General features: G+C 42.8%; 1 protein-coding gene across 1 annotated transcript; it reads right to left on the bottom strand.

The window, feature by feature from the left end:
- Nucleotides 1–783: 783 nt before the first annotated feature.
- Nucleotides 784–25,227, bottom strand: LOC113835852. The gene is given in 5 exon segments (XM_035445845.1): nt 784–1,193; nt 1,196–2,055; nt 2,371–2,477; nt 8,564–8,711; nt 25,031–25,227. Coding segments are annotated over 5 exon segments (1,722 nt in total).
- Nucleotides 25,228–26,839: the final 1,612 nt, after the last annotated feature.

Below are 26,839 nucleotides of genomic sequence, written 5' to 3'. Positions count from 1 at the left end.
TCCTTGGCTCATTGGGCCAGGAAGTCCTGAATGAGCCCTAATATGTGTAATATACATGGGAGCCTGTCTGGTTAACAAACAATCTTGTAATTTTTGGAATAGAGATGCCACTGTGCTAGTGGACCTAATGACTCCAGCCGTCTCCAGTAAATTTACAGCATTGACCACATAGGAGGAGTCAGAAACAATGTTAAGAGGACCTGGGAATTTTTGAAGAACATCTAATACCACTAAGCATTCTACCACCTGAGGGGAAGTCTCAGCATATTGCCGTGAGAACACCGGGGTACCCACAACATAGGCTCCCAGGCCAGTCTTGGAGCCATCTGTGTATACCACCAACCCATCTTTTAATGGAGTAGGAGAGGTGATTCGGGGAAACACAATAGGATGAGATGCAGCAAAGTGCAACAAAGGATGTCTAGGGTAATGATTATTTGCCATTAACCCATAGAGTCAATTTTGGTCAATTATGGAGTTGAACAAGTAGGTAGGCTGAGTCCTGTCCTGAAGAGCCCATCTGCCTCTTTCCTGCATCCTGATAGGGGTCGCCTGGGAGAAGTAGCAATTGAGCTATTCTGTCTCCTTGACTGATGGAAAAGATCCCATTTGGGCTGAAGCATAGAACTTGGATCTTGAGGGAATGTTGACTGTCAATGACACCCGGGTGAACAATTAGTCCCCGTAGTGTAAGCGACCCTCTACCGAGAGTAAGACCTATACTCCCTCTTGGCAATGGCTTGGGGGTTTGGACAGGAACGGGCTGCATGCCCATCTGAGGCATCAGTAAGAAGTCGGAGGCAGCACGCAAGTCCATTCTTGCTTCGACTCCGGGGGGGGGGTGGTCCCGTCCGTCACCCTGGTGAATCTGTCTCCATATTTTGGCGGGCCCTGAGACCAAGGGCCCGCTGCTCCGTTTTTTGGAATCTCATTTATTGTTGTCTCTATAGGAGGGAGAATCTTACCTTTTATATCTCTCACAGAGCGGCACTGATAGGCCTTATGATAGCCTTTGCCGCAACGAGTGCAAAAAGTCAGTGGACCTCTCTCCCTATCTAGCATTTTACAATCTTTTCTCAGGTGTCCTGCCTTTCCACATCTAAAGCAAGTTCTTTTATCCAGCCCCTTAAGGGGGCACTTCTGAGACTGTAGGATGGCAGCAGCTAACCCTGCATTAGTAAGGGGTCCCCCAATTCTCTACAGACCCTAAGCCAATCTTGTAATCCTTTGTTTTTTCTCGGGGCTATAGCTGCATGACATTCTTGGGTGGCCTGTTCAAAAACTAGCTGTTCAATTAGAGGCATGGCTTGTTCTGAATCACCAAAAATACGACCGGCAGCCTCGGTCATTCTGTCCATGAAGTCAGAAAATGGCTCCTGGGTCCCTTGAATAATTTTAGTGAGCTGATTTTCAACCCCTCCTTTCTTGGAGAGCGCCTTCCAGGCCCTAATGGCTGCGTTAGCGGTTTGTGAATAAGCGCCCCAATGATAATTTGTTTGATCAGCTGCAAAACTACCCTGGCCCGTTAACAGGTCGAATGTCCATAGTTGTTGTTCAGGAGTTAAGGCCTTCGCATTAGCTCTGGCCTGCTCTTGGATGGCCTCATGCCAGAGTGCTTTCCATTCCATGTATTGGCCCATGCTGACAAGCGCAGCTTTTGCTACCATCTGCCAGTCAGATGGTGTCAAAGCATTTAGGGCAAGTCTATCTAATTGTGCAAGAGTAAAATTGGCTGTGACTCCATATTTCCTGACTGATTCTGCCAATTCTTTTATCTGATTATATTCCACGGGTGCATGCATCTGCTCTCCCTCAATGCCCTCAAAGATGGGAAAAGCAAGGTGCAGCTTTCTTTTTACCTTTTCTGGAAAAAAGGAATAAGCCTTCAGGCGAGTCTCATAGGGAGGGGGTGCTGAAGGAGCAACCTGTGAGAGGGCTGTTTGAAGCTGCCGTCTTCGAGGTTTTTTGCTACTTTGTATATGGTCATCCAGATAGTATCTTTCTTTCTCACCTAGCTGAGCTGTTTCCTCAGTACCTAAGACTTCATCTCCTGAGCTTTCAGAGTCATCAGAGCTATCAAGATTTAAAGCTTCAAGCTCATTTACAGGATCATCTAACAAATACACTCCCTTGTCATTAGACACCCTGGGAGGTCCTTTTTCCTTTTTTGTTGCCGTTTCTTTTCTTACATACACTCCCCTGTCATTAGACACCCCGGGAGGTCCTTTTTCCTTTTTTGTGACCTCGCGCCCCACCTCTCACTACGTTCGGTTTCTGACATGTAATTCTGGACTTCTTCAAGATTGCTACAACAGCGAAAAAGGTCAACAATCCCAAGCTAAAGTCCAGACATAACTCTCCGAATCGTACCTCCCTGCAGTTCTGAATCCTCCTTGTTGCCAAGAGGTCTCCGATGGTGCTGACGATGATGAGGTCAATTTCCTGGGTTTCGGCACCAGATGTCCCGCGCTAACCGTCTCACCAGCAAAAACGACGCAGGGACACAATCAGGATCCTTCTGCAGTAAAGCTTTAATGCGTCTTGAGAGGGAGAGCATAAGCTTACAGAGCGGAGACTCTGAACTCCCAAAAACCCCTCCTTATATAGGCTGGCAACCGCTGCCTCAGAAGTGTTACTTTCTGACTGGCTGAAGCTCATCGGACCATATGGCATCAGCTGATCGGACCATATGATGTCATGGGAGGGGCGGAGACTAAGGGCTGGAAAGTTACAAAGTTACCTATTGCGCATGCGCACAGCTTGTAACGGCTCCTAACACTTTGAGTCATTAAAAACAGAAATTAAAAAGATACCAGAAAACAGAAAGATCTCCCATGCTCTTGAATAGGTAGTTTCTTCCTTTTTTTCTTTCGTTTTCTTTCTTTCTTTCTTTCTTTCTTTCTTTCTCTCTCTCTTTCTTTCTTTCTTTCTTTCTTATTTTTGGTTTTTTGAGACAGATTGGGTTTCTTTGTGTAGCTTTGGAGCCCATCCTGGCACTTGCTCTGTAGACTAGGTTAGCCTCGAACTCATGGAGATCTGCCTTCCTCTGCCTCCCGAGTACTGGGATTAAAGGCGTGCACCACCAATGCCCGGCCACTAGGTAGTTTCAACATAGTAAAAATGCAATCTTACCAAAAACAATCTACAGATTCAATACAAACCCTATCAAAATCCCAGCACAATTCTTCACAGACCTTGAAAGGACAATTCTCAACTTTATATGGAAAAACAAAAGACCAAGAATAGCCAAATCAACCTTGTACAGAATAAAGGACCTTCTGGAGGCATCACCATCCCTGACTTCAAGCTATACTATAGAGCTATTGTAATGTAAACAGATTGGTATTGGCACAAAAGTAGACAAATAGACCAATGGAACAGAATTGAACAGAATTAAGCCACACACCTATGAATACCTAATCTTTGACAAAGAAGCTAAAACAAAGAAGCTATACAATGAAATAAAGAAAGCATCTTCAACAAATGGCGCTTGCATAACTGGACACTGGCATGTAGAAAATTGCAAATAGATCCATATCTATCACCATCCATAAAACTAAAATCCAAATGGATCAAAGATCCCAACATAAATCCAGCCACACTGAACCTCTTAGAAGAGAAAGTTGAAAGTACTCTTGAATGAATTGGTACAGGATATCACTTCATGAACATAATTCCACTAGTACAGACACCAAGAGAGACAATTAATAAATGATACCTCCTGAAACTAAGAAGCTTCTGTAAGGCAAAGGACACAATCAACAAGATAAAACGGCAGCCTACAGAATGGGAAAAGATAGTCAACCCCACATTTGACAGAGGGTGATCTCCAAAATCTACAAAGAACTCAAGAAGCTAGTCTCCAAAACACCAAATAATTGAATTAAAAAGTGGGGTACAGAACTAAATAGACAATTATCAATAGAGGAATCTAAAATGGCTGAAAGACACTTAAGTGCTCAACATCCTTAGCCATCAAGGAAATGCAAATCAAAACAACTCTGAGATACCATCTTACTTCTGTCAGAATGGCTAAAATCAAAAACACCAATGACAGTTTATGCTGGAGAGGATGTGGAGAAAGGGGAACACTCCTCTACTGCTGGTGGGAGTGCCAGCTTGTACAGCCACTTTGGAAATCAGTATGGCAACTCCTCAAGAAAATGGGATCCACAAGATCCAGCAATTCCACTCTTAGGCATATACCCAAAAGAAGCACATTCCTACAACAAGGACATCTGATCAACCATGTTCATAGAAGCACTATTTGTAACAGTCAGAACCTGGAAACACTAGAAGAAACCATCCTGAGTGAGTTAACCCAGTCACAAAAAGACAAATATGGTATGTAGTCACTCATATATGGATTTTAGACATAGAACAAAGGATTGCCAGCCTATAATCCACACCACCAGAGAAGCTAGGAAACAAGGAGGACTCTAAGAGAGGCATACATGGTCCACCCAAGAAGGGGAAAGGGACAAGATCTACTGAGCTAATTGGGAGCATGGAGGGAGGGGAGAGGGAGCTGGAAGAAAGAGAAGGGGAGAAGAGAAGGGGAGAGGAGGACCTGAGAGAGCATGAAGATTTAGCCAGGGAAAGAATAGATTAAGCAAGGAAAGAGATACCATAATAGAGGGAGTCATTTCAGGTTTAAAGAGAAATCTGGCACTAGGGAATTGTCCAAAGATCTACAATTTGACCCCAACAATCTAAGTAGTGGTTGAGAGGCTACCTTTTATAAATGCCCTTCTCCGACAATGAGATTAATGACTACCTTATATGCCATCCTGAAGTCTTCATCCAGTAGCTGATGGAAGCAGAAGCAGATACCCACAGCTAAACACTGAGCTGAACTCTGGAATCCAGTTGCAGAGAGGGAGGAGTGATGAGCAAACAGGTAAAAACCAGGCTGGAGAAACCCACAGAAACAGCTGACCTGAACATGGGGTTGCTCATGGACCCCAGACTGACAGCTGGGAAACCAGCATTGGACTGTTCCAGACCTCTTGAGCAAGGTTGTCAGTTTGGAGGTCTGGACAATCTATGGGGCCTCTGGTAGTGTATCAGTATTTATCCCTAGTACACAAATGGACTTTGGGAGCCCATTCCACATAGTGGGATGCTCTCTCAGCTTAGACAGATGGGGGAGGGTCTAGACCCTGCTCCAAATGATATGACAGACTCTGAAGATCCCCACTGAGGGCCCCACACTCCCTGGGGAGCAGAAAGGGCTTGGGATGGGGGGGCAGGGGAGGAGGGAAGAGGGTGGGGGAACTGGGTTTGACATGTAAAAGAAGCTTGTTTCTAAATTAAAATTGTTCTAATTACAATTATAAAAATAAAAATAAAAAACTTTGAAAATCAGAAAAGTACTACAATTTTCCCAATCATTGTTTTTATTTATAATGCTTGGCCCCAAGTTTTTATTATGTAATGTAACTTACAAGTATGTACATGTGTATAAATATACATCTTCAGTAACTAACTACAATCTGCTCAGTCTGTTTAATGTTACCTGTGTGTATGTTACCATCTCAGAAAAATACAACAAGTCAAAACCCAGAGTTCTGGAGCACAGTTCTAACAGATACATTTCCAACATATTCCTGCGCCAAGTCAGAGAACATTGTGGAATTGGGTATGGAAAGACTCATACTGCCAGTGTATTGGAAAATTTGCTCTAACATTGTCTCATAGCCTCACCATTATGGCCACCTAAACTAGAGCAGAACAAAAAACACAATTATAGTCATTCTAAAGAGGATGAAGGGAAGTCCAGGGGGTCTCGACACTGTGCAACTCACTACAGGCTACTGAGGAAAGCTAAGAGTGGGAGAAACAGACTTCTTCAGGAAGGAGCGCATCAATTGTGTATTCAATACCAAATATTTTTCTTTAACTTGATTTTCTCAGGTGTTTGTGCACAGGAAACACAGTAGAAATTCACAGAGAACACTGGCTGTAAGTAGTGAGGATGTGGTTGTAATAAACGTGGCTAAGTGTCTGTTAGGACTTTGGAACTGATTTCTTAGAGGAGTGTTGAGGGGTTGAAAATACAGATGCCCTGAAATGTGATCAGCAGAGATTGACTGTCAATTTTGAAATAGTTTGGCATATGAGAATGCCAAAAGCAATGCGAACAGTGGAGACCACTCTCCTGAGCTTGCAGAGGATAGCAAGGGCTCAATCATAAATTGGGTGGTTGGCCATTCATTTTATATTCTGTCAGTGTCACTGACCACATTATGTACTGTGCAGAGAACTTCTGTGAGGTTTAATTCAAAGGTAATGGTCACTTTGTTTAGTGGATGAACCCTCATGTCAGGCTGTAGTTCAGGCTGTGTCACGGTTGTTAATCACTCTAATTGGATCTATAATGAGACAGAACAAGAAATGAAGCCGAGAGTTATAAACTTCTGTGGTGCTGGGATTAAAGCCATTTTACATTATAAAGACAGACAAGAGAGATGTGATAGCATCTGTAATTGTTAAGAATCTCAGCCTAGAAATGAATGCAACCTCTTACTCTGTACTGGTGTGTTAGCAAAGATGGTCCAAAGGCAGCATGTAACCCAAGGGTGGCAGAAATTTGTAAAATGCAAATTTATTCCCAATTGGAGAAACTGATGACAAGAGCTTTCCTCCTATAATCTAAATTTGAAGGTTTTGTTTCCATGGATTCAGACCACAATTCACACAGAGCCTGCTAAAGATTTCTCCAAGGGGACCAGGCTACATTTCAAGCTGGTAGAATAGCTCAAGAGAATGTTTCTGGTGGGGTTCGAAGCTTGTACCAAGGTTTCAGAGAGCTCTAGGGACAGACAATATGTCACAAGTGTATGCAAGGGGCCACTGAGAAGTCACTGTCTGAAGTTATGAAAATAAGCTTTGGTTACAAAAGGAAGGCTGGCATATGGGAAAAACAAAGACCATGGGAAATCCCTGAGGAAAAACTGTATGAACTGAATGTATTAGGCCTGCTTCACGCCCTGCAAACCTGAAGGGAATGGAGCACAGATAATTCCACCCAAATCCTCAGCTAGCACAGAACTAAAATTATTATAGTTTTTCCTGCTGGGTTTCAATATTGCTTTAATCCTATATTTCTTTCCTGTTGCCTTATTTGCTACTTCTAGAATGGGATGTTTATTTCTTTTTGGCAAACAGTAGTGGGGTTGTGCCTACAGCCTTGTGCATGCTAGTTGTGTGGTCTATGACTAAGGTACAACCACAGTCTATAATGTTTTTATATAGTCATTCTATATTGGATATAAAAGAAAATTGTTAAATTTTTCATGGTTTCCTAACTAAGAGGATGTTTTGAATCTCAAAGAGACATTGGGAATCAGATTTAGGGGGTTTTGAAAATATGCAAGAACTTGGGAACTTCTAGAGCTGGTGAGTTAATTTTGCACTCTGATATTTTGCACTATTTCAATTTTAGGATCCTGTAGTAGAGTGTTGTAATTTAAAAGGCTAATGTGTTTGGGTGTTGACTAAAAAAGGGGTGGACTCATGGCAGATAATTTTATATTTTATACTATAGTAAAATATTTTCAACAAAGTCACAAGCAGTGTAATAACTGAGCTTCAAACACTGGTCTCAGTGAACTACAAGCAATATTCCCAATGAGCTATATCACTCTATTGTATGAGCTATGAGCCCTCTCCACACTGAGATACAGACACTCTACTCACTGAGACAAAATCTCTTACCCCCTGAGCTGCAAATACTAAAATATGTCAGACACAAGCACTGTACCCAATGTGCTACAAATACTTTGCCAAACTGGGACAAGCACCACACCATCTACCCTTCTCCCCACTACACATCTACCTTGAGTGTAAACCAGTTTAGGGTACAGAGATCCATCATGTGTGATTTCATTTTGTTCCATTCTTCACATTCCACCCATATATACTTGGTCTGTATGTGCACCTGGTAGCCTCCTTACTTCTAATCCAGTCTGGAAAGGAAACAACAGCTCAGCTCAGTCCAGGGTTGGGGGCTGATGAATGTAGTGCTTATGCTTGGCTGTCCTCCTTAAGGACACTTTACCTTAGTGAACAATGTATGGTCTCTTTCAATAGTGATGGAAATGGCTTTAACTAGAGTGACAACAAATTGACCACATAAGACAATGATATTTCCAAGATAGACAGAGCCATTTTTTTGTTTGTTTGTTTTTGTTTTTTTGAGACAGGGTTTCTCTCTGTAGCTTTGGAGCCTATCCTGGCACTCACTCTGGAGACCAGGCTGGCCTCGAACTCAGAGATCCGCCTGCCTCTGCCTCCTGAGTGCTGGGATTAAAGGTGTGCGCCACCAACACCTGCCTAGACAGAGCCATTCTATTCCCCAAGACAGCATGACAGATACAGTAAATATATTCCCTGGATTTGCCAACCAGCATAGAATGAAATTTTGTCGGATTTAGATATTGTATTCTAGGTGGTTTCTATCAAATAGAAGTCCTGACCTAATTCTGTCCATTGTAATTGTGTTTCCCATTTTTATGCAGGGAACAAAGTTCCCTCCTTTAAGAATTCCCAATTGACTTACCAAATCTGCCAACAATGTCAGTAAACTGTGAGGTGTAACAAGTCTTATCCAAGAACTAGCTTGTGGCCATGAACTGAGAGTGTCAACCTGAGGAGAGGGGCTGTAGAGAAAACACAAAAGCCACCAGAGTGTGGGTGGCAGCTGAAGACTGTTTAGAAAAGCCAAAACAGAAAAACAGTAGAACAGTAGAAACATGAATGGGTTTCTAGTTTGAAAGCAGCCCAAGGGGGTCTAGGGGATTCAGGGAAAGTTCACAACCCACTGGGAGAAAAGGAGCTTAAGAGCCAGCTGCCTGCATGGGGGAACATGCAAAAGCAGCTAACACCTGTGGGGTTTGGAGCCCAAAAGCCTTTAGTTTTTGCTGCAGAGAGGCTACAACTGAAAAATCTCAAACTCGCTCAAAAAGTTAGACAGGAAACAGAAGAAAACCTATCCAGCCAGACAAGGACTCAAGCTGGAGCCCTGCCTGCATCTCAGGCTTGGGCCTGGGCCAGTGGCTTCAATTGGCTTTTTTGTGAATTTGTACCTTTAAGTTGGGTGCCAATTGTAACATGAAAAATAAAAGACTCAGAGACAGATATTGGGGTTCAAGCTGAGGGTCAGATAAGCAAAGGGCCAGCCACTAGCTCTTTTTTTTTTTATTATTAATTCAAGTTAGGGAACAGGCTTGTGTCACATGTAAGTCCCTTTTCCCTCTCCCACCCCTCACATCCTTCCCTCCCCCCGACACCAAACCTGCCCCCCACCCCATCCACCCACCACTCCCCAGGCAGGGTAGGGCCCTCAACAGGGGCTCTGCAAAGTCCACCAAATCTTCCTGTGCTGGGCCTGGGCCCTTCCCCATGTGTCCAGGGCCAGAGTGTATCCCTTCACGTGGGATGGGCTCTCAAAGTCCCTTCTTACACCAGGGAAAAATACTAATCCACCACCAGAGGCTTCCTGGAGTGCAGAAGCCTCCTTATTGACATCCATGTTCAGGGGTCTGGATCAGTCTTGTACTGGCCTCCCAGATAGCATCTGGGGTCGATGTGCTCTCCCTTGTTCAGGCCAACTGTTTCTGTGGGTTTCACCAACCTGGTACAGACCCCCTTCGATCTTCATTCCTCCCTCTCTTCAACTAGATTCCCTATTTCAGCTCAGTGTATTTCTGTGGATGTCTGTCTCCACTTCCATCAGCCACTGGGTGAGGGCTCTAGGATGGCAGAAAGAGTAGTCATCAATCTCATTTTAGGGGAAGGGCTTTTAGGTTATTCTCTCTTCCATTGCCTGGATTGTCAGATAGCCTCATCCTTGTAGGTCTCTGGAGATCTCCCTAGTTCCAGATCTCTTCTCGGACCTATAGTGGCTCCCTCTAATATAGTATCTCTCATCCTGCTCTCTCTCCTCTATTCTTCCACCTACTCAATATCTCTGTTCCTCCATTTCCTCTCCTCTACTCCTCTTCTGTGCTCTTATTGTGGCAGCACCCTCTCCTCTACCCTCATGCTCCCAATTAGCTCAGGAGTTCATGCCACTTCCCATTCCTGGGGTCTATTTATCCCTTAGAGTCCTTCATGTTTCCTAGTTTCTTTGGTGAAGAGGATTATAGGCTGGTAAACCTTTGCTCTATGTCTAAATTTCATATATGAGTGTTTGTCTTTTTGTGACTGGGTTACCTCACTCAGGATGGTTTCTTCTAGTTCCATCCATTTCCCTGCAAATTTCAATATTCCATTGCTTTTTCTGCTGAGTAGTACTCCATTGTATAAATGTACCACATTTTCTCAATCCATTCTTCAGTTGAGGGGCATCTACGTTGCTTCCAGGATCTGGCTACTACAAAAAATGCTGCTATGAACATGGTTGAACATATGTCCTTGTTGTATGAACATGCACTATTTGGGTATATACCCAAGAGAGGAATGGCTAGATCTTGAGGTAGACTGATTCCCATTTTTCTGAGCAACCGCCATACTGATTTCCAGAGTGGTCTTACAAGTTCACACTCCCACCAGCAATAGAGGAGTGTTCCTTTTTCTCCACATCCTCTCCAGCATAGGTTGTCATTGGTATTTTTGATTTTAGCCATTCTGACAGGTGTGAGGTGGTATCTCAGAGTTGTTTTCAGTTGCATTTCTCTGATGGTCAAGGATTTTGAGCACTTTCTTAAGTGTCTTTCAGCCATTTCAGATTCCTCTGTTGAAAATTCTGTGTTTACTTCTGCAACCCACTTTTTAATTTCATTGTTTGGGGTTTTGGTGGCTAGCTTCTTGAGCTCCTTGTATGTTTTGGAAATAAACCCTCTGTCAGATGTGGGATTGGTGAAGATCTTTTCCCATTCTGTGGGCAGTTGTTTTGTCTTACTGACTGTGTCCTTTGCCTTGCAGAAGCTTCTCAGTTTCAGGAGGTCCCATTTATTAATTGCAGACCTCAGTGTATAGTGGGAAATTACCAATACGGAGTCAGGTAGAAATATACGGGTATTTAATAGGGAAAAGCCTTACTTACAGAGCAACCTAGCCAGCTGGAGTGGCAGCAGCCTGTACAGCAAGAAGCAAAGAGAAACCGAAAGTGCACAGTCACACTATGTCACTCTGACCACGCCCTCACAAGCATGGTCAGGCACACCTGTAGCCAGCCCCTAAGAAGGCGTGGCTACAGCTTCCCCTACATCAGTGTCTGAGCTACTGGTGTGATGTTCAGGAATCAGTCTCCTGTGCCAATTTGTTCAAGGGTAATTCCCACTTTCTCTTCTAGAAGATTCAGTGTGGCTGGATTCATGGAGACATCTTTAATCCATTTTCACTTAAATTTTGTGCATGGTGACAGGTATGGATCTATCTGCAATCTTCTGCATGTCCAAACCCAATTGTGCCAGCACCATTTGTTGAAGATTCTATCTTTCTTCCATTGTATACATTTAGCACCTTTGTCAAAAATATGGTGTTCATAGGTGTGTGGGTTAATATCTGGGTCTTCATTTCGATTCCAATGGTCTATCTGTCTGTCTATTCTTGTGCCAATACCAAGCTGTTTTCAGAACTATGGCTCTATAGTAGAGCTTGAAGTCAGGGATGGTGATGCCTCCAGAAGATTTTATTGTAAAGAGTTGTTTTGGCTAGCCTGGGTTTTTTATTTTTTCATATAAAGTTGAGTATTGTTCTTTCAATGCCTGTAAAAAACTGTGTTGGAATTTTGATGGGGATTGCATTGAATCTGTAGATTGCTTTTGGTAGGATTGCCATTTTTACTATGTTAATTCTTCCTATCCAAGAACATGGGAGATCTTTCCACTTTCTGGTATCTTCTTTAATTTTTTTCTTTAAAGTCTCAAAGTTCTTATTGTACAGGTCTTTCACTTTTTTGGTTAGTGTTACCCCCAGATATTTTATGTTGCTTGTGGATATTTTGAAAGGTGATATTTCTATGATTTCTTTCTTATTGGGTTTATCATCTGTATATAGTAGGGCTACAGATTTTTTTGAGTTAATTTTGTATCCTTGCTACCTTGCTGAAGGTGTTTATCAGCTGTAGGAGTTTCCTGGTAGAGTTTTTCCGCATCACTAATGTAGACTATCATGTCATCTGCAATTAGTGAAAGTTTGACTTCTTCCTTTCCAATTTGTATCCCTTTGATCCCCTTTTCTTGTCTTATTCTTGTCTCTAGCTAGAACTTCAAGTACAATATTGAAGAGGTATGGAGAGAGTGGACAGCCTTGTCTTGTTCCTGATTTTTAGAGGAAACGCCTTGAGTTTCTCTCCATTTAGTTTGATGTTGGCTATTGGTTTGGTGTATATTGCGTTTATCATGTTTAGATATGTTCCTGTTATTCCTGTTCTCTCCAAGATCTTTATCATGAAGGGATGTTGGATTTTGTCAAAGGCTTTTTCAGCGTCTAGTGAGATGATCATGTGGTTTTTCTTTTTCAGTTTGTTTATATGGTGGATTACATTGATGGATTTTCATATGTTGAACCATCCTTGCATCCCTGGGATGAAGCCTACTTGATCATGGTGGATGATTTTTCTGATATGTTCTTGGATTCGGTTCTCCAATATTTTATTGAGTATTTTAGCATCGATGTTTATGAGGGATATCGGTCTGTAGTTCTCTTTCTTAGTGATATCTTTGTGTGGGTTGGGTATCAAAGTGATTGTAGCCTCGTAGAAAGAGTTTGGCATATCCCATCTGCTTCTATTTTGCAGAACAGTTTGAGGAGTACTGGTATCAGCTCTTGTTTGAATTTCTGGTAGAATTCTGCAGTGAAGCCATCTGGCCCTGGGATTTTTTTGGTTGGGAGGCTTTTAATGACTGCTTCTATTTCATTAGGGGTTATGGGTCGATTTAAACTGTTTATCTGACCTTGGTTTAATTTTGGTAAGTGATATTTATCCAGAAAACTGTCCATTTCCTTTAGGTTTTCCAATTTTGTGGAGTACAGGTTTTCAAAGTATGACCTGAAGATTCTCTGGATTTCCTCAGTGTCCGTTGTTATATCCCCCTTTTCGTTTCTGATTTTGTTAATTAGCATGCTCTCTCTCTGCCTTTTGGTTAGTTTGGCTAGAGGTTTGTCTATCTTGCTGATCATCTCAAAGAACCAACTCTTTGTTTCATTGATTCTATGTAATGTTTTCCTAGTTTCTACTTTCTTGATTTCAGCTCTCGGGTTGATTATTTCCTGGCGTCTACTCCTCCTTGGTGAGTTTGCTTCTTTTGGCCCTAATGCTTTCAGTTGTTCTGTCAATTCTCTAATGTGAAATGTGGCTTTTCTCCAGTTTCTTCATGTGGGCACTTAGTGCTATGAACTTCCCTCTTAGCACTGATTTCAGAGTGTCCCATAAGTTTGGGTATGTTGTGTCTGCATTCTCATTAAATTCTAGGAAGTCTTTAATTTCTTTTTTTATTTCTCCCTCAACCCAGGAATGGTGCAATTGGGTGTTATTCATTTTCCAAGAGTATGTAGGTTTTCTGCCATTCGTATTGCTGTTGAATTCTAGCTTTAATGCATGGTGATCTGATAAGATACAGGGGGTTATTTCAATTCTTTTGTAACTATGGAGATTTGCTTTGCTGCCTACTATGTGGTCAATTTTAGAGAAGGTGCCATGTGGCGCTGAGAAGAAGGTATATTCTTTTGTGTTTGGATGGAATGCTCTATAGATATCCGTTAACCCCAGTTGGGTCATAACTTCTTTCAGATCCTTTGTTTCTTTGTTAAGTTTCTGTCTGGTGGTCCTGTCTAGTGTCGTAAGGGAGGTGTTGAAGTCTCCTACTATTACTGTGTGTGGTTTTATGTGTGGTTTGAGCTTTAGTAATGTTTCTTTTACAAATGTGGGTGACTTCGCATTTGGGGCATAGATGTTCAGGATTGAGACTTCATCTTGATGGACTTTTCCTGTGATGAGTATGAAATGCCCTTCTTCATCTCTTTTGATTGCTTTTAGTTTAAAGTCTAATTTGTTAGATATTAGGATTGCTACACCGGCTTGTTTCTTGAGCCCATTTGATTGGAAAATCTTTTCCCATCCTTTTACTCTGAGGTATCGCCTGTCTTTGAAATTGAGGTGTGTTTCTTGTAAACAGCAGAAGGATGGATTCTGTCTTCGTATCCATTCTGTTAGCCTATATCTTTTTATGGGTAAGTTAAGACCATTGACGTTTAGGGATATTAATGTCCATTGTTCTTTGGTTCTTGTTTGTTTTGGATTTATTGTTGGTGGTGTTATTGTGTGTGGGTTTTGCCCTCCTGTTTCTTTTTGTGTTTGGTAAAATTAGATTATCTATTGTCTGTGTTTTTGTGAGTGTAGTTATGTTCATTGGGTTGGAGTTTTCCTTCCAGAACCTTCTGTAGTGCTGGATTTGTGAATATGTATTGTTAAATCTGGTTTTGTCATAGAATATCTTGTTTTCTCCATCTGTAGTGATTGAAAGTTTTGCTGGGTACAGTAGTCTGGGTTGATATCCATGCTCCCTTAGTGTTTGTATGGTGTCTATCCAAGACCTTCTGGCTTTCAGAGTTTCCATTGAGAAGTCGGGTGTGATTCTGATTGGTTTGCCTTTATATGGTACTTGGCCTTTTTCCTTTGCTGCTCTTAATATTTTCTCTTTATTCTGTAGATTCGGTGTTTTGATTATTATGTGTCGGGGGGACTTCTTTTTGTGGTCCAGTCTGTTTGTTGTCTTGTAAACTTCTTGTACTTTCGTAGGCCTATCCTTCTGTAGGTTGGGGAAGTTTTCTTCTATGATTTTGTTGAATATGTTTTCTGTACCTTTGAGCAGCCACTAGCTCTTACCTCTACCTCATACTGAAAGGGTTGATTCTGTCTCTATGAGCGCTTCTCTAAGCCTCAGACTGCTGGTTCTCCTCAAGGTGGCTGGAGACTAAATTTCATAATTCACCCTGAGTCACTGGGTGACTTTTATATACCTCTCTAGGACTGGATTAAAAGTGCGAGTTGTTTCTCTTTATGACTAGATGAACTTCATGTAACTCAGTGTGGCCTTGAACTAACAGAGATCTATCTGCTTGTTTCCTTGAGACCTGGGATTAAAGGTGTGTGCCACCACTGCCTAGCTTCTATAGCTAACTAGTGTAGCTGGCTTTGCATTTTGATCCTCAGTGGCTGTATTAGATTATAAACAATATATCACTACATGAATGACCTGTGTTATTTCATAATATTCTTCAAGTGTACTTCCTTCTCCATGAATTGTGAAGAAACAATATTTCTGTGTGAAATGAGATGGTTGACAATTGTTTTCTCTCAGGACTCTAATCTATCTATGGTCTTTTATGGAGAAATGTGGAAAAGACCTCTGTTATCATTTTGGTGTTTGGATATTTTGTGTGGTTTAACATTTTTCCATAACAGAGTTGTATTAATTTTAGGTTTGTATTTTGATACCTGGATGTGAAATGTCAACAAGAGTTCTGGTCTTTGTTCCTGCAACAGAAACTTAGAGAAGAGTTATCAGAGAGAATAGCTGTATCTGCAGTCAGTGTGCCCCAGGTCAGTGTCCTGTCCACATTACTTTGAAAGTTGTTTTTATATTAAAACCATGCAAGCTTTTAATTCTCAGGCTTGTGCAATGCCATCTAAAGTATTTATTTCTTACGATTGTCTTTCTTTTACTTCCTTTATAAATACATGTATTTTTCTTGGACTGAAAACCTATTCTGCAAGAATGTAAATGATGACCCAAGAGATACATTGATGCTTAGATGGTACAGAGCATGGACTTGTATCTTTGTACAAAACTGTCTAGGGAAGGCCTCATGTCCTAAATGGGTTATGTTTCAGGGATGGTTAGGTTTTGAGAAACTTGTTTTTGTAAGTGACTATGCAAATTAATGTAACCTTTTCCTGCTATTACTAATAATTTTATGGAAAACTAGAATTAGAAGAGACTTCCTGACTTGAATCCTAAATAATATTTCAGCACCAAACAGAGCTCAGATTTTGGAAGGAGTGTGTGGCTTGATCTTGTCATGAAACGGATGTTTCTGTGAGGGGATGCACATACTTATACAGCACGATGACACAAATTGTATGGAAGACCCTGTCAGAGTGCACCATGCGGCAAGGTTTGGTTAATGAAATCTTAAGGCTTCTGTGGCAGCAGGAAGTCCAGCCTCTTTTACCTTTAATCCCAACACTTGGGAGGCAGGCAGATCTCTGTGAGTTGGAGACCAGCCTGGTCTACAAGAGCTAGTTCCAGGAAAGCCTCCAAAGCCACAGAGAAACCCTGTCTCGAAAACAAAACAAAACAAAACAAAAATTATACAAAGTACTTCCTCATACCAAGAACCATAATCTAATTTACATATCTTATTAAAGGAGAGTATCACATGCCCCCCTAACTTTCTGTATCATTTGCAATACACAATAATACAAGAGCCTTGGGTGTGCCTAAAACATTTTGTGACCAACGTCATGGGATGGCTATGATGTCCCTTCAGTAAAACAATCACTGTTTTCCATGAGGATTCTTCAAGGTCAAAATACATACATACATACATACATACATACACATACACACAAACGTGTATATAAACATTGTTCATTCTTATATCTACTCTGCTAAATTCCTGCAACAAGACCCAAACCAGCTTAAGTGGGTTTAATGTCTTTGTGGAACAGGCAGGGAAGTCTTACTACAAGAGATGAATCTTAGTTGAGCCTTAAAGGAAGGAGTATTCAGGGGGACTACCCAGTCTCCTCTGTTCTTCCTCCCCTACCCAACCCTGCTGATCAACCCTTGAGGATAACACAGATCTCTCCAGTGGATGAAAGACTAAGAGCAGAGCTCTTTTTCTCTTTCCCTGATTCCAGAATTGGGGACCTAAGAATATGGGGAGGGACCCAGGAGTAGTTTCCCACAAGAACAACCTATGGTCTTCATAGTTGCTTTCAGAGAAGCTGCTGAGAATTAAAGATAGTAGTATCTGCCACCCTCATCATGTTCTCAGAGGTAGAAGTCTACTACAGTGGGTCTGTGACCCTCTCTGCCCACAGACACTGCTCTATCTGGCATTCATATAGACCAACTTGATGTAGTTTAGGCTTTGGTGCTGAAGGGTGCCAGGTGAATACTACAGAACTGAGATTTTGAAACAGTTTTGCATGTAGCCCATTACCAGAAACTGTCCCGTGCATGCTGCCTGTTGGAAAAGCAGCCAGTACCATGCAGACAGCCATCTCACCACCCCTGTCTCACACTTAAGAACTGGAAAGTTCTGAGTAGCTTTATTGTCTGAGGAGCAAAGACTGGGGTCCAAGTCCCAGGAAAGAAAGTGTCCTAGCATGCAAATGAGTATTAAATACATCCTTACTAAATGACTGAGTAAATGATTAGTTTCAGAATTTACCTATTGTCTGCAGTTTGTTGTGCACAAATATATAGTTTCTCCTAAAGATATTAAATTCAGTAGCAATTAAATGGCCTCCTCTTCTATGTGTCACACATTCTCCTAGGAGCAGAGCTTACACTTGTGAAGAAAACTAAGAAAGGGTGAGAAAGAAAATCAATATAAAAAGTGAATTATAGGGCTAGAGAGATGGCTCAGAGGTTAAGAGCACTGACTGTTCTTCCAGAGGTCCTGAGTTCAATTCCCAGCAACCACATGGTGACTCACAGCCATCTGTAGTGGGTTCTGGTGCCCTCTTCTGGCATTCACTGTATACATGATAAATAAATAAATCTTAAAGAAAAAGAAAAAAGTGACTTGTATGTGTGTTTAAAGGAAGGAAGTACTGTGACAGAATAGCTGAGGGAGGAGGACTCTGACGATGTGGGGATGATTTTTTGATAGGTTGGTCAGGTGAGGCCTCAGAGTCAGAAACATTTGAACAGAGACTAGAAGCAGACAAGGATGAAGTTAGAACCTAAATCTCTATTACAAGCAGGGCTACAGAAAGGAGGAAATTCCAGACCAGATGGGAGATAACAAAAGTAAAACAAGAGACATAGGTCATATAGGAAGTACTGACCCTTGGGGCCATGAGGATCCACAAGCAGCTTCTCTAAGAAGCCTGGTAGGGATTGAAAGGGAGATACAGTTGACAGTTGACAAGGGTGTGTGTGTGCATTGGAAGAGTGTACGTGCTTGGGACTGTCACTCAGCAGTCTGACCCCTGAAACATGAGAGTTTCAATAATGGAAGAGTGGAAAGTTTATGTTCCTTTTTTTAAAAATAGTTTTGGGATAAAAAAAGATTGGTTAGATATTCTAGGATAAACCTTTTGCACACTGTAAAGATGTGTCTCTGCCTAAGGTACTTTCTGCTTAGTTTAAAAAAGGGCTCAATAGACAATTGCTAGGCAGGAGAGCATCAGCATGACGTCTATGGCAAGAAAGAGTTAAAATCTAGGCACACAGAAGATGCCAGCTATCCAAACAGTGACTTGGACATACAGCATGGAGGCGAGGTAAAGAACCATTAGGGGAAAAGTAGATTAACAGAAACTTGTTAGTTTAAGTTATAAGAGTTGGTGGGAAAAGTCTGAGCTCAGGCAAAGCTCTTATAATTAATAATAAGTCTATCTATCATTATTGGAGGGCTGGCAAGCCAAAGATAATCTGATGAGAAAGTTGAACTACAGTTGGCAGGGGTCCCTTGAGGCTGTATGTTAGTGTGGGCTTTGAAGAAAATGAGCAGTAGATGGCAAAAAGAAAAAAAAAATGCTACCCTAATCTACCCAAGGCCTGGCCTGTCTTCAAGTCATCAGATTACAGAAGAACCTACCAACCAAAGAATTGCTGCTAGAATTAAGAATGTAGCCAGGATGCCATCTGGTTCACCTCCTGACTCCGTCTTGTCTAGCTACATGTTCATTGACAGTGTTAAATGTGTTGGATCTCTGTCTAAAGAGAACAGGCTCAGTATACTGCTTCTTGAACCTCATAGCTGATATTTCTATTGCTGTTTAGTATACCACCACTGGAAAGACTGCACCCCACCTGGTTCTGGGAACCCAGAAGCAAAATATGGTTTAGTTCCTGGTCCAAGCTGGTGCCCAGGTAGATGATCACACACTCAAAGGTTGCACACATGCTCACCTGTCAGCTGGCTGGGGTCTCAACAGCATCTCATCCACATTTATGAGACTTGTCATGAATCTCTGCAGGGAAGATGCAAGTTAAGGGCACCCTATGACCAGGGTGAGAATATAAGAAATACATGCTCTGCCAGGCAGGGCATCTCACCCATAACGGGCAATTTCATCAGGGAAAGAACACACACCACTTAATAGTGGTCAGTTTGGAGGTGTGGCTCAGTTGACAGGGTGCTGGCCTAGGATGTAAGAGGGTCTGAGTTCAATTCCTAGTACCACATAAAATGGAATATACATGTTATTCCAGCACTTGGGGAATGGAGGAAGCAGGACAATGTCCTACTTGTTCTTTTTTAATTTTTTTAAAGATTTATTTATTTATTATGTATACAGTGTTCTTGTCTGCATGTGTCCCTGTAGGCCAGAAGAGGGCACCAGATCTCATTACGGATGGTTGTGAGCCATCATGTGGTTTCTGGGAATTGAACTCAGGACCTCTGGAAGAGCAGCCAGTGCTCTTAACCTCTGAGCACTGTCTCTCCAGCCCCCTACTTGTTCTTTATACAACCAAACTCCTGCAGAAAGTAACCCAAAGGGTACTCAAAGGAATAAAATCTGGCAGATGGATATGTTCTGACCCGTCCAGCAGGCCAGGTTATTTGCGGGTCTCGAGGGGGTTGTCACCTAAGGGGGTCAATAGGGGCGAGAGAGAAAAGGAGACCAAGCGGCGCAAGAAAGGACAAGAGTCCGTCTGTGCAATGTCAAGGTCTCGATTTACTGGGGCTTAGAGTGGGCTTAAATAGCCCTGCAACAATAGAATTGGGGGGAATAATAGAAGGAACATCAGGTATTTGCTGGGACTGGAACATTCTTCTTGTCAGCCGGAACATCTAGTGGTCTTTCTTGGAACAGCGAACAGAAAAGCTCCAGACCCCTTCTCGGAACAGAAGCAGTTAGCAGTTCCGCTTGGCCAAACCGTATCTAATTACAGGTTACAGGAGGCTCACAGAGCTGGCTTTAAGCCACAAACTTAAAGGTCATTAAAAGTCTTACAAAGGTGGGCTTTAAGCCACATAGTTTTGGGCCCACGGCCCCTTACAATGTTCCATTTTGTAGGGTTTGGAAAACTAAAATATGTATATCATATCATTAATTTCTATTCAGGTTTTAAATGGGCAACTGCTTTGAGTTCTGATTAGGCTGATTCAGTAATTACACATTTGCTAGAAGTTACGGCCAACATAGGTATACATGCGTAAATAAAGGCAGACAATGCTCCAGCATATGTCTCTAGGAAAATGAAGCTTACTATATTATAAAACATATTATGGGCATATAACACAATCCTACAGGGCAGGCAGTTATAGAAAGATCAAATCAAACTCTAGAGGATATGCTAAATAAACAGAAAGGGATAATAAAGAATCCCAAAAAGATTGGCACCACAATGTGGGGCTACTACAGATGATTACTACAGAACATTCTAGGCCAGCCTAAGAAACATGAGATACTACCTTAACCCCTCTATCCTCCCAAACTTGCTGGGACAGGATAGAACTGCTTCTTACAAAATGCGGCACCTTAAGCTGCCATTTGCCCCAGTCAGCCAGTTTACCAAGCAGGTCAGGTTAAAGGAGCCCAAACATGGATTCCCCAACAGGAGTGAATCATTGAAGCTACAAATGGACAATAAAATGGTGAGGCCTGTGAGAATCCAAAGAGCAATGAGTCAGGGCACTCAACTTCATCAAATGTCTGCACCTACAAATATATACCTGACATTTCCAGGTATTAAAGGGTTTTGGTTTTGTTTCTGGTACTAACCACAACTCATATTTTCCACACATAAAATAATATTCACGTGGATCAATTTGCACATGATTTTAATCCCAGCACTCAGAAGGCAAATGCCAGCGGAACTATGTAAGTCTGAGGTAAACCAGGTCTACCCAGTGAATTCCCTGACAACTCAAGAATCAAACAAAAATATGCAAATCATCTCATCCTTACCTCCTACACCCCAAAGAAGTAACAAAAATTTGGCAAAAGGATTAGATCGCCTCTAGCCATTCCTAGCTCATTTTATGCTGCATGGTTTTAAGGAAAACTTATCTTAAGTTTTGGGGCTCAGCCATAGTCAGATCTGGCCCTACCAGGGAAGCTGGTGTGACTGAGCTCCCTGCAGGTCTTCAGCTCTGGTAGGTAGAGTGCTACCTGACAGCATTCCTAGGTTCCTGCTGCTTTATCTCAGGACACTATCCCAGTTTCAATCCATTCTCTGTCTCAGCACATTTCTTCTTTGCCTTTTGGTGACCCGAAAACCACCAGGAAGACACTGGAGTGTACTGACTAAAGACTGGACAGAGCCCCCACTCCTTCCTGATTGGGAACCGAGACACAGCTGATATAATGGAGGCTCAAGCAACGTGCGCCTATGCTGACGGAAGAGCCTGGGACTAGTGTAATCACATAATTACAAGAAGAAGAAGAAGCAACAAACTACCACAGGTTCTGATGATTGTAAGTAAGCTTGAAGCAAGTGCTTCCTCTAAGAAAGTAGGCTATTAAAATCATAAACACAGCCCGGCAGCGGCGGTGGTGGCGCACACCTTTAATCCCAGCACTCCGGAGGCAGAGGCAGGCGGATCTCTGGGAGTTTGAGGCCGGCCTGGTCTACAAGAGCTAGTTCCAGGACAGCCTCCAAAGCCACAGAGAAACCCTGCCACGAAACCCCTTCCCCCAAAGAATCATAAACAGGGTTATAAGTTGCAATGTGTTCTGGGAAGGGAAAAACTAGCAGGAGGTAATAAGTGGGTGGCAAATCATTTTTTTTTGTGTGTGTGTGTGACCCAGGGAAACTCAGTTACTTGTCCTATAAACTAAGATATGGGATGAGCAAAGAAAGGAACAAAGACTTCACCGAAGGAACAGAAAGCAAATCAGCAGCAGTCTACAGGTTGGGTGAGTGTTGATGCAAAACAGCAGGTCATACAGAGCCTTACAGTTCAAGAGTGCCATTGGAATGATATTGACCCAGCCAAAGCAGGAAGAGACATCATTGTTAGAAAATGCAAAAACTTGGCTGGGGACATGGTTCAACTGTTAAAGGCTAGGCTCACAACCAAAAATATAAGAAAATGCAAAAACTAACCAAAGGCAAGTGCTTTGTCCTCTGTCTTAGGGTTTCTAATGTGGAAGAGACACCATGAACAAGGCACTTCTTCTTTTTTTTTTTTTTTTTTTTTTTTTTTTTTGAGACAGGGTTTCTCTGTGTAGCTTTGGAGCCTGTCCTGGCACTCGCTCTGGAGACCAGGCTGGCCTCGAACTCACAGAGATCCACCTGCCTCTGCCTCCCGAGTGCTGGGATTAAAGGCGTGCGCCACCAACGCCAGCCGAACAACGCACTTCTTTTAAAGGAAAACATTGAAATAGAATTGGGACTGGTTTGCAGGTTCAGAGACTTAGTCCATCATCATCATGGCAGGAAGCAAGGTTCTGCACAGGGATAAATCATGGTAGATGAGGAGCCAAGAGTTCTACATTTAGATCTGCAAGCATCAGAAAGAGCGAGCAACACTGGATTTGGCTTCAGCACCTGATACCTCAAAGCCCACACTCCTAGTAACACACCTCCTCCAACAAACCCACAACTTCTCCAACAAGGCCATAACTCCTAATGGTGCCACTCCTGATGGCCAAGCATTCAAATTTCTGAGTCTAGGTGGGGGACATTCTTATCCAAACCACCACAGTCTCAGGTAGTCAAAAAGCCTGTCCACTTAGTGTCAATGATCATTACTGTGTCTGGGATGCCAAGGGCTGAAACATAGGGAAAGCTTCAGTACTGGGGCTCCCCAAGGGAATGGTGCCTGGCCTCCTTCTAGGCCCAGAACATACAGGGTCTCTGGTGCAAAGTAGTCATTGTGGGTGGGGGCTGAGGAGGAACAATCAGGAGGTTTTTGTCATTTCCATTTCCTCACTGGCTACTGGAACTCTATAGCAACGGGAGGTGAAAGAACATGCATTTTCCATTCCCCTCTCCATCCGTGCTCAGCCATGGAGAAAAGTTGGAGGCGTAGAAAGCAGGATGGGGCTACCAAGTTGTCAACCTGAATGGAAATGTCAGTGTCCATTGTGGATAAAAATGTGGCCTGGGGCCTATCCTTCATTGGGAAATTTCAAGAGCACTGTCCAGACAGGATGTGGGACTGTGGCTCTCCAGAGAAGAATGGAGGTTAGCCTGTGGCCTAAATAACTTTTGTACTGGAGGGAATAGTACTGACATAGCCAGGAGGTTCTCTCCAGTGTGTCAAGACCAGAAAAAGAGAGAGAGAGAGAGAGAGAGAGAGAGAGAGAGAGAGAGAGAGAGAGAGAAGAAAGAGAGACAGACAGAGTGACGAGAGAGACAGAGACAGAGACAGAGAGAGACACACAGAGACAGAGAGACAGAGTGACAAGAGAGAGACAGAGAGAGAGAGAGAGAGAGAGAGAGAGAGAGAGAGAGAGAGAGAGAGAGAGAGAGAGACAGAGAACAATATACTATTTGTCTATTTTGCTGGACTGCTTCAGAGAGAACAAGGAATCTACTAGGCACCTCCCTGGTACAGTCCTCTCAAGAGGGCAGAGGGTATGAAGAGTGGCAACTTTAATCCTGTTTTTATCACTCTGGTTTTTCTATAGTTTCCCAGATACTGGCTAAGGGCAAATCATTTTTTTTCCAGTATGAGAGAATACAGCAGGTCATTGGAGCCCTGGAGGCAGATTTTTGCTATTAGAGCGCCACCTACCTTACCAGGAAGCTACTGCAAGTAAGTTACAATTGATTGTGGGAGTGGTTACAGAGTTAATTCAGGTATACAATACCTCCTTTCTTTTTTCTTTTTCTTTTTTTTTTTTTTTTTTTTTTTTTTCGAGACAGGGTTTCTCTGTGTAGCTTTGGAGCCTATCCTGTCACTCTCTCTGGAGACCAGGCTGGCCTCGAACTCACAGAGATCCACCTGCCTCTGCCTCCCGAGTGCTGGAATTAAAGGCGTGTGCCACCAACGTCCGGCTGCACTGATTGATCTTTAGAGGACTCATGTTTAATTCCCAGGATCCAGGTGGCTGCTGAAACAACTGCCTGTTACTCTAGTGGTCTGACATCCTCACACCAGTGCACATAAAAGAAAATTAAAAATATCGACAAAAAACAACAACAAAAAAGTCTACAAAGACACAAAAACTCCACAATACACAATACCCAACTCTGCTATTCTGCAGGAGGAGATTTTCCTGCCTTAATGTCCAAGGAGAGGATAGAAAACACTCATTGAACTTAAAAACAGAGCTTGATTGGTTAAGGCCAGCCAAGGCCCTTAGGGGGAGCCAAAGAGAAACTCAACAAAAGGCATGGCTCCCCAGGATGTGTCCAATCCACTTTTTCTATGTGAAAAGCACCATCATCACCTTCAAGAACCTGGCGGGTCTCATCAGGAACAGCCACACAGGGCTCCTATGCTGACATCTTATCTTCATCAATGTCTAAAAAATAGAGACAAGAGATTTGAGCCACATGTCACTAAGTCTGTCCAAGGGTTCAGCCAGTTCCATAACTTGCTACCTGTACTCACAAGCCTCTTGACTCACACAGGCTAGTTTGATCATGCAGTAAAAGTTCTTGCTGAGCAAGTGTAACAGTCAAGGGTTCAATCTCAGGAAACTAATGGTCAAAGTTCTCTTGTGACCTTTACATGAACTAATTTGAAAATTCACTACATGCTGAAGTGAAACAAGGTTTTGAAAATTTAACAGGCCAAAAGCAGTAATGAATTGACAATGTCATGGATAATAGGCCACACTTGGATAGCCTCTATCGACACATGTGTGCCAGAATTAGCAATGAGTATACATGAGGTCACCCTGGGTCATGCCGATGCCTATGTCCAGCAGGGCCTGCCTGAATTCCGAGGGTTGGGCATGATTCCAGTTTTCATATTTTTACTGCTGTCCAATTTAGGAGGGTCTCTCAGGCTCACATAGGGGAGGTTTTCCAAGGACTGTAAAGACCTATACACAGTCACATTATTCGTTTTGTACTGTCTCTTTCGAATTTGTGCCATAATTTTGGCATCAACTGAGGGATCATTCATCTCAATCACCCCCAGTAGATGTGACAGAACACTCCAATTCTCACACTTCTATGAAGCTTTAGCAGAACACTCAGTTCTGAAGTATTAGAGATCAACTCCCAAAATGAAATTTCATTATTTGAATGGAAAGTATTGGTGATGAGGGACATAAGCTGACCCATTTCTGCCTGAAAGGAAAAGGTCTCAACCTCTTCCTCTGGCATGTAAGAATGAAAGCTTTATATATTACTATGGACCATGATGGCCGCATGTTTTCAAATCCAAAAGTTCACCTGTTTCAGTGAAGTCACTACTCAGAGGTACAGTTAAAAGTGCTTTAAACTCCCAAGAGCTGTGAACTGCCATTGAGTTGAAAATATTCAAAGGATGGTTCTTCAATCAATGGAATGTGAGGCTTTCTGAACTGTATATTGGAGCTCAGCTAGGTGGCTCAGAATCTCAACACCTGTTGATATATCTTGGTAAAAAAGAAATCCAGAGTTATATCTGACTAGATTAATAACTGCACATGACACCTGTGTAAGGATTCAGGCATTATGCTGGCCTGTCCCTGTCACCTGGCAGAATGCACTCAGGCATTCTGGTCAGCCCAGGGTTCCATGGTTGTGTAGTCTTCAGGCAGGTGCAAAGGACCCCTTTAAAGGAAAGACCCCTGCCCGATAGACCCCTGCCCACTTACCTCTCTTTCTGCTCTCTCTTTCCAGCTGTTTCCCTAGGGCAGGCAGGACTTTTCCTGTCTCCCTCGTCTCTTCTGTCCTCTCTCTCTCTCTCTCTTCTCTCTCTCTCTCTCTCTCTCTCTCTCTCTCTCTGTGTGTGTGTGTGTGTGTGTGTGTGTGTGTGTGTGTGTGTGTCTTTACCTCTTTTTCTTACCTCCCCCTCAATAAAACGTTCATTAGGAGTCACCTCTACAGGTCTCTGTTTCCCCATCTGCCCTCTGTTCATCACCCACCACCTGTGATCCCAACCCATGTGCATTGTTCCTAACAACCTGCACACAAATAAATGGGTAATATGTTAACTAGACCTTTTTCATCATTCAGGTGAAGAACAAGCAATAAGAGAAGCAATAGCCGTTTCCATGTTTGTTCTCCATATGCACAAGGTGAGGAAACATTTGAACGGTGCCCCGCCTCCCACCACAGCAAGGGACCCGCAAGGCACAGGAGTGGAGCAGGGAGAAATCAAATCAGGACCAAGAGTTAAAACCTCCATCCTGACTGCTTATTTTGAAGACGTGCATTGGCTTCAACAGAAATAAAATAGTAGCTCAAGCAGTCGAGACAGCCTAGTCCCTGCAGAGCACACGTGAGGAAACCACAAGGGGAGGAGGTACACCTTTCCACCACCCAACATCTAGTCAATGCTGGGGCATCCAGAAGCTTCCACAACATTCTGAGCTCCTAGGAAAGGAGGAACCTGTGAATACTCCTGTTCCTGCCTTTCCCCCATTTCTCCTCCTCCCCCCTTGGAGCTCAGGAAAGATCTAGAAAGGCAGAGTTAAGTGGGTTCAAGTGTCCCTGCCGATTCCTGGAACCCTCCCCCAAACCAAGCATCTTTGGAAAGGTATCCAGGCCGTGGGGGCATCACCTATAGAGCAGACCACCCGTGAGAA

Source organism: Cricetulus griseus, chromosome 5, assembly GCF_003668045.3.
Source record: "Cricetulus griseus strain 17A/GY chromosome 5, alternate assembly CriGri-PICRH-1.0, whole genome shotgun sequence".
NCBI lineage: Eukaryota > Metazoa > Chordata > Mammalia > Rodentia > Cricetidae > Cricetulus > Cricetulus griseus.
Note: the sequence above shows the minus strand (reverse complement) of the source record. Positions and strands in the feature narration are given on the sequence as shown.